General features: G+C 47.4%; 1 protein-coding gene across 1 annotated transcript in view; it reads left to right on the top strand.

Annotated features, from left to right (window-relative positions):
• Positions 1-5,446: 5,446 nt before the first annotated feature.
• ntrk1 (neurotrophic tyrosine kinase, receptor, type 1) overlaps positions 5,447-8,699 on the top strand; it is a gene marked incomplete at its 3' end in the record, with an annotated part of 28,463 nt that continues 25,210 nt past the window's right edge. The window contains exon 1 of the mRNA XM_008281112.1: positions 5,447-5,773. Coding sequence (XP_008279334.1) covers positions 5,592-5,773 — 182 coding nt within the window. The remainder of the gene's footprint in view (positions 5,774-8,699) is intronic.

Raw genomic sequence — 8,699 nt, 5'->3', positions numbered from 1 at the left:
TTACTGAGACTGCTCGCTACGCTGCCGGTTGGATTCTACCTGTTGGTGTTTGCCAGACAGAGGACACACGGAGGAGATACGGATGCTAACATGGTCATGGTATTTATCTTTTGCGTGACGGGGGGAGGATTGATTCAGAAGCCAAGTGTCACAATTAACCCCTTCCATGGCCATCAATCAGCATAATGCATGAAAACAGTAATCTGATTACATACCCAGAGAGAAATGAAACCGTTATTATCAGCCAAATGTCCGCTATTTTCAAACGAAGCGAGGATGAAGCTTGTCGTACGGCTCGTAGGAAATGACATTGTCCTTAAATGAATTGTGTGGACTGCAGTTAGAAGAAGGACGGAGGAAGGAAATCATGATGCGAGGCTTTCAGGAAGCACATGAAGGTTTGGTTTCCCTTAAAATGCTGCAAAGCTGCAACATGACAGGCTGGAAGGATGTCAGCTGTGTTGTGAAATGTGGAACATTTTGATTAATTTGGGTTCATCATTGTAAGAAACAGTCGACGTATTTGTCAGCTGATTAATGAAACTCTTCCTGTTATTATTTTGTTAAGAGCAGAGAAATTCCAGAAGATTCTTTTATTCTAATCATCATTTTTATGACATTTCCATGGAACTGTGGAGGAAACGCTAAGCGTAAATTGCCTAATTGGTTACTGTTATCAGGACTGATAATGCGTCCTATTAGGACAGAGGGTAACTGAATTCTTCCCTTCCTGTACTTAGCTTTCATCTGGATGTAGGACAGGCGGCCTCGCTGTGGGAAAACTGGAGGAGAGCTGGATACGTAGCGCAAACACCCGGAGGAGACGTTAACCTGTTTGAATCACCTGATGTTAATAAAGACCTGGAGGAAATAAAGGTTTCATTCTAGTTTAGCCACCTTACTTTAACCCCTTGAATCCCAACACTTGGCAGGATGTGTTTAAAACGTTTATCAGCCAGAAACGGTGAAAACACAAAGAGTCAACAGAATGTCCACTTTCCGACGGTCCTTGAACTACCCATCTGTGAAGCGCTGTACCAACTGAATCAAAGCTAAATATTTGTGACAGAAATCCAGACTTTTGGGCTGAACTGCAGGCTGTGTTCCCTCAGAGCAGAGAGGAGACACGTCTGTGGACAGATTAGCCATGACAGGATTAAAATACGTCCGTCATGCAGAGTCACCGTGACCTCCTCTGTTGGTAACACCTGCTGAACAGATCTGAAACCTGGAATGAAAGGAATCAGCTTGGAGGTAAACTGACCTCACATCAGTAAAATACGATGAAGAAACAACTGCTAAAGGACCTCCTGAGCTTTGGGTACGTGGAGGTGCACTGAGGGCGACCAGGGCCAACCTGCAGCACCGGACTGAGGATCCTGCACCGGGTCGAGTCCGTCAGCACCCAGATCCGGCTGCCAGGGGTGTGTTGCTTAGTTTGAGGTGGTCGTCTAACCCGACCACAGACATGGACGGAGGCAGCGAGAGACTCCGGTGGCAGCTGTAGACCTGTGCACCTTTTGGAGACCTGAATGGAAGTCACACGAAGAGAACCAGAGACCGAAGGAACGCCAAAGTGGGAGCACACTCAGAGTTTATGAGTTTGTTCTCTCCCAGTGTAGACATCCTACAGGTGGACCAGCAGAAGGTATGGGTGACTCAGTTCTGGTGAATTCTGGGGTCATGGTCTGATTACAGACCACTGCAGGTAGTGAACCAGACCTGACTTTAGCTGTGAACCAACTTCAGATCTTCACAGTCATCTGTGTCCACTCGACCTGCTCGGTTTCCGTCATCATAAGAACTGAAACCGATTAATTATCAAAATAGTGGATGAATACTTAATAACTGACAGCTAACTGAGTGATGTTTGCAGCTGAAGTATGTGTTAATGTCACACACTAACCCTTTGTCTTTTGGTTTAGATGGAACATGTAAACACCTTTGCTTGGACAGAATGAAAAACCTGAACACTATAAGCTAAGCAGCTTTTCTTCTAGCTGTCAGCAGGTTGCCGTCCTATCTCTTTAGTAGGAATGCATATGTTGAGCCTTGATCCTTGCATGTATTAAAGCATATGCACGGCTGCTGTTCTGAGTTGGAGGTGGAGGTATTTTTTCTATTTACCTCCATCTCCTCTTGGTCTCAGATCCTCTTTGGTTGGTTCCCTGTTGTCCTCTATGTCTTAGCCTGGTTTGTTTCCTGCTGAATTTACCTTGATGCCTGTTTCTATGACGATCCATCCAGTAGATGCTGAGATATCGTAGCGGATCATTTAAAGTCCTGAGTTATTCTCTGGGCACCATTCGTCCCAATTCAGTCATCCTGTAATTATTTCAGTTTTCCTAAAGCCACACAGTTAGTGTTTCTAAAATTAAAGAAAGAAGCTTCTTCAGATCTTCTCAGCATACGCTCCGTGTCCATCAGCTGTCTGTTGTCGACGCTCCACATCACGCAGACATGAGCCAGCGTGCAGCACTGCGATCGCGCCGGAGGAGCTCGTGCACATACAAATCGTAAATTTAAAATGAAATCACTTCCCATGCAGTAAACTGCCAAATAAAGCCTGGAAAGGGAGCATAAATACGTTGTGATAAATAATGCACGCATAATGTACTTTACAAGCTGCTTACATGGGCTTGAATTTGCATATGTTTGTTTTGTGTGATATGTTGCACGCTCCCAGGAAATGCTTCCCAGTCAGTTTCTCATCCTTTAGCTGCCGTGCCGGAGCTTTTAGACGCTTTCCCTGTGAATAAGCGCCTTGTCCCTCCGCACTATCTGCTGAGCTAAGGCCAAGAAAAGAGGAAGAGTAATTAAGCCACCAGATAATCCTGATGACAGCAGCAAAAACGGCTATTTAGCTTATGGCCAGTAATTGTGGTCGGGACACTATGACCTTACTCATGTGCAGAGCGACTAAGAGGGATGGGGGTGGGGCACAGTGCACGTCCCGGGGGTGGAAGCCGGCTCCTATAAGGTACATATATGTATGTGATGGGCGGCAGCGTCTCTGCTGCAGCTTCATGTTAGCGGTTATAGGATTAGCAGCACTGTCACTGGTGGTACGTAGAGCTCACGGCTGTTTCAAATGAACTGTAGAAGACGGTTTGGAAGCTTCAGTTTGTGCTGAAACAATCATTCAAAGCAAAAGTTTACAGTTTTCTCACATGCGCTGATTTCATACTTTTCTCTGTTTGCTGTGGGTTGTTTTAGTGTTTGGAAGGAGAGGCTGGGACAGTGTGTCAGACAAAACAAGTCATTTTAATGAACCAAAGTGGCTTCAGAAGGGTTTCCGATGTCTATTTAAAGCTAGAGCACCGGACTTTTACCTATAAATACGTCCATTATGTTCAAGCTCTTGCTAGAGGAGCTGATGAAGGGCATCAGTCGTCTTTTTGTAGTTTACTAGAGGTTAAAATCTACCGTGTAGTAACCATAGCGACAAAGTAAATTGGAATATGTAGAAAAAACACCAAGGAAGCATCCAAGACACGTTTTGATGCTCCAGATGAAGATGGCTGGGCGTGGGCCAGCAGTGCGCATTAACAGTGTTTGTGTGATTATTCTGATGGCCAGAAGGGGGACACAACAGTACGACGCTACACGTTTAAAGGGAAGTAACGTGTTCTTTAAGGTTGTAATCAGTGGTCCTCACAGCCTCAGCCCCAAGAAAGAGCTGGAGATGTAACACCCAAAGCCAGGTTGTCTGAAACTGGGACCTGCGCCTCACCGTAACCCCACGGCCCGGTCTCCTGCCTGTTTAACTGCATTCTCATTTATGGACTTTCTCCCTGAAAGGAGATGTAGTGGAAAACTGCTTCCAGTGTAGAAGTCAGCAACAGGACTTTCCAGGCAGCCGACTGAGGAGCCATGTGGAGCCATTATTCTTCACTGACTGTTTTCTTTCATTTTCATTTGCAGTTTGTTTGTATTCAGACACCAGAACTATGGTTCGGTTTAGAAAAATGTCACGCTTTGGTTGAAACGCTCACGGTGATGCCTACTTGTTTGAATCCTGGTTCATTTCAGGCCCTAAAGCTGCTGGCTGTGTGTTAGGAAACAAATCTTTCACAACATGTTTGAAGCTTACAGCCCCACCTAACATTCATCTGGTCAGCTGAAACGGAGCAACAGCAAAGCAGATGAGCTGGTTTGAAATGATATGTCACACACAGAACATCTGATCCCCTTCAAACATCATGCAGTTTGATTTTGTAGGAATGTAGTTTTTGTGATACTGGACTGGGCCACAAGCTACAGAGTCAAATAGGCTCAGTTTCAGCTTGTTGCTGTGAACAAACCGACATTAATGTACCGTCTCAGTGAAGCTTTACGTCTTGCCTCATGTAACACTATCAGTGTTCTCCTGTGCACGGCCGGGATGCAAACAACGCATCCTCCTGCCAAGAAAGTCGGTCAGACACACCCGTTTTGTCTGTTACTCCTCTCCTGCTGATTAAGACCTCATGGCTGATTCTCTTGTTGTTTCAGGTTAAAGGTCCGCTTGCTGTCACGGTGAAGGATGATAAATGCAGCTTTGCACACCTGAGTTCCCGGCCTGCACTTCCTCATCCTAATGTCACAAACATGCAACACACACTCACTTCTGGAATCCACTGGCGGTTTTACACAACCGGGACCCAACAAGACAGATCCAGACCCATATGGATGTCAGGTCCGAGGTTCTGGTGGACACGTCGGGACCTTTAGCTGTCAGCTTTTGGAGGAAGGTTGGATCATTACTGGTTCTGATTGATTGGGTGCTGGTCTGTCAAACCTAAATAAGTGCAGGATACAAATCATGCACTAAACACTGGAAATGTTCCAGCGCTGGAAAAACAACAGACTCGGAGACCTTCAGGCGTTTGCTTTCATTTCCTATCATTAAACCCTGTTGGGAGTTCACGCTGTTGAGAAACATCGTATTGCAAATAGCATGCGCTCCCCCGCCTTATATTTCCGCAGCCATTAAATTCATTGCTGGCCTCCTAAGTGTCAACAATCATGAACCTTCCAACGATCGGTTCTCCCGGGACGCGCCGATCCATCGGTGCAGCGGTGTGGGAGCTGCCGCCTGCATCCCGCCGCCCACAGCCGGACTCCTCGGCTCAGCTTCCACCTCGAGCTGCTGGCGGGACAACAGACCTCTCACCCGGGGGGGAGGAGGGCAGATGAGATCTCCATCACCATATCCCATCTCCTCTGCTCATCATCACACAGCCCTCCACCTCCACCCCAGCCCTCCCCCCCTCTGCTTTCTGAGGTGTCTGGTGACTCTGGCCCATGTTGTGTTGCTCCTCCCTTCGTCGTGGAGGAGAGGAGGAGAGAGGGAGGAAGAGAGGCTGCAGCCCACCACTACCATGTCCCCAGGGGCCCGTTGCCTGCTTGCCTGCCTGCCCCTCCTGCTGCTCAGTACAGCTGTGGCTCAGCACCAGACCCTGACCAGCTGGGATCTCGACCCGCCAGAGCAGAGAGTGTGGAGCCTCCTCGCCACTCTTTGTTTACTCTTCTGTAAGGTGAACCAACCAACTCCAGCCACAGCCGCCAAACCTCCCCGGTGGTGCTGAGACCGACATCTGCTCTCAGAGATGGCCGTGGCACCGCGGGCCCTGGCGCTTCTCGCCCTGCTGAGCCTGGCTCCGGCACCCGCCCTGGGAGGATGCCCGTCGGCTTGCCGGTGCTCGTTCGCCATGCTGCAGTGCCTGGAGCCCAATGGCATAACCAGCATCCCGAAGCTGGTGCTGCAGGAGAGCGAGAACGTGACAGAGATGTGAGTATGATGTGTCGCCCGCTCCTCTGAATGGGATGCTCGCCTTGATGTTGGTGGTTTGCCAAGTTTGATTTCATGTGTTCATGTTCGTTCTTGGTGGGGGCAACATCCCCTCAGAATGGCAGAAGAATTTGCAGCAGCTTTTACATCTGACGTGGACTATTTTAGGGTTTTGTACAGTTTAGGAAAGCGTGTTTTTCTGGTGGTGGGGTTGTCCAGATGAATGATGGGCAAGTATCAGCTAGACAAAGTTGCATTGGCTGCATGTTCCACGGTTATGCAACTTTCTTTATGCAGCTTTGGCTGAAAGCAACCAGTGCTTCTCTCCGTGCTGGCGTCATAGTTTTTTTTCTTAAAGTGCAGATATGCTTCTGTCAATTTTTCATAAGTTGATAGAGTCAGGGTGAACTTGTGGTGAGCTCTGGTCTGTTTCACGTAGAGAGCAGCGGTCTGTCATGAGCAAGTCTGTCCAGTTCAACAAGAGATAATGTTTGAGCCAAAGTGTCCAAACGTCTGCAAGTCCTCCGAGTTTAGTTTCTCTTTATATCACAGTCGGGTCCTGCTCAGCTCCATACCGCGGTCCGTTTGTTTTCAGTGTTAGCCGAATGTAGGTGCTGCTCCCTGTGAAGTAAATCTACCACCACCTGACATGCACTGGGTAGGTGGTCGTTTACACACTGTCGGGATGCAACAGTAGATTTGGTGTGTTGGGAACTGATATCCGGCCTCAGCGTCTTCACAGCACCGAGTTCGTCCACGTTTAAAGTTGGTTTTCCAGTTGTGGAGGTTGTTCTTTTGTAGTCTTGGCATCATTTACACTCAAACACACTTTTATCAGGGAGGTAGATTTCTTCATTTGGAAGGTATGTAGAGCATTTCGTAGACTAATAAGATTAACACGTCATTAAAACCCACACGCTAGGATCTGCAACATGGAGCCAGAGAGTATTTTTCAATTTTTGTGGCTGAATGTAAATTCCATTTGTGATGAGTGATGTGCGGAGCTGCCTGCACGGCTCAGGTTGGCCCGACCTCATTTATGTTCCTTCAATCGGTGCTCCGTCTATCAGACAGAAGAGGGCTGATGATCACTTGCTTCTGCGGTTTGGAGGCTGCTTTAGTTTAATGCAGGTAGTTCTTTACAGCCAAACATGCCGCTCTCTCTCGTTTCTTTTTTTCTCTCCAGCGTTATATATAGCTGCTCCCGCGAATGGGTTTGAATAAAGCTCCCGTATAGCTGGGATAAAGTGCGACTTCTCAGCCGGCTACAGCAGATGACTGTGATTTAACGCTGGCTGTTTAAAACTTTGCTCGGAAAAAGAAGTTGAAAATGACCACCTGTGATTTAAAGAAGGCTGCTGTATTATTATGCAACCCACTATCAGCTCCAACATGGAAAACTAAATGTCACTCTCTGCACCGCCACGCTGTTCTCTCTTTGTTCCTGTCCCCACATCGGAGCAATTAGCACTTGTTAGGAAGGAACTACATTTGTGAAACGCTATTTCGGTGGAGCAAGTCAATTTGCTGCCACTTTGTACCTCTATTCACCTATACCCCTTCCTCCTCCTCCTCCTCTTCCTCCTCCTCCTCCTCCTCCTCTCTCTGTTTCTCCTCTCTCTCCTACCTCACAGGCATGTCCTTGTATCTGCAGCTAAACATGTTTCGTAAAGCTCAGGGTGAGGCTTGACATTCTCTCTGAAACATCCAATCAATAAGCAAGCGGGCTTCTGTTTACCGCCGTGCTTGACATGCCAGCAAACAACAACACTCGGCCGTATCGGCGGCCGGCGCAGGCGAATGCAGCCGATACGTGAAACAAACAAGGGGCCATTAACCGTGGAACAGGGCCCGAAATTCATCATAAGCTGAGTTATAAATTCAATTTTGTGAATTGCCAGTCAATGCCCCCACTCGGGAACAATAGATGATATACAACCCACTTGGCTCAATCCAATAAGTACGGGCGATGGGCGATCCTGGGCCCACCTGCCCCGTAATCACATTATTGCTGCGCGGGTCAATCAGACAGGAATAAAAAGGTTTGTGTGCTGCAGCTGACAAACGGCGAGCTGGAAAGTTGAAACAGAGCCACATGCTGAAAGTGGCTGTCATCAAGTAGGAATTACTGCAGGTAGGGTTCTGGCTTCGGTTCCACACTGTACAGAAAAACATCTACATTCAAATCATCTGCCGTTCTGTCTGCATGTCATAGAAGGAATCATGTTTTCTCTGCTGCAGTGATTGCTCTGGTACGATTACTTGTTGCTTTGCAGGTTACTGAACAGACGATGAGTTTAGTTTGCTGACAGCATTTTTCTCAAGTTTCAGATTCATCAGCTGGTATATTTATTCAGATATCTTAAATTTCTTTCATCAGTAAGTGATAAACTATATTAAACCATTACATGTAGGAGCTGGGCTTTGACGTGTGAGGAGCCGTTTTCTTCACAACGTCGAGGATTTAAAGTAACACTAAAGTTTAAACATCCTCAGATGGAGTCACGAGGACTTGAATCTGCTTCACAGCTACGTTGGTCACCAGCAGCGTGTGGGTGTGGTTTCAACATCATGTGTCATCGAGTAGGAATCCAGAAAACTAGTTCTCAGGGTCGTGTGTTTAGTCTGATGCATGCTGCACGTCATGGAGAAAAGGAGGCAGTCTTGTTCTGGTGCGTTGTTGTAGATGGAATCTGGTCTGGAGGAACCTGCTGATGATGTCTGTCTAACCAGCCGCTACACTCACAAGGTTTCTGTATGTTTGAGCTTCCAAATGATGTACATGAGGTTCAATCTGACGAGAGAATCTGCACTCAGACCAGGCTGCACAGCCACACAATCGGCTGTAGATCGTTCTGACTGCTGCTGCAGAGAACTGTGGGACGGTGTTATCTATTTGCTTTCACAAAGGATGGACCAGTGCATC

Source organism: Stegastes partitus, unplaced genomic scaffold, assembly GCF_000690725.1.
Source record: "Stegastes partitus isolate 25-593 unplaced genomic scaffold, Stegastes_partitus-1.0.2 Scaffold222, whole genome shotgun sequence".
In the NCBI taxonomy this organism is placed as follows: Eukaryota; Metazoa; Chordata; class Actinopteri; family Pomacentridae; genus Stegastes; species Stegastes partitus.
The sequence above is the reverse complement of the archived record's forward strand: the minus strand, read 5'-3'. Positions and strand labels throughout refer to the sequence as shown.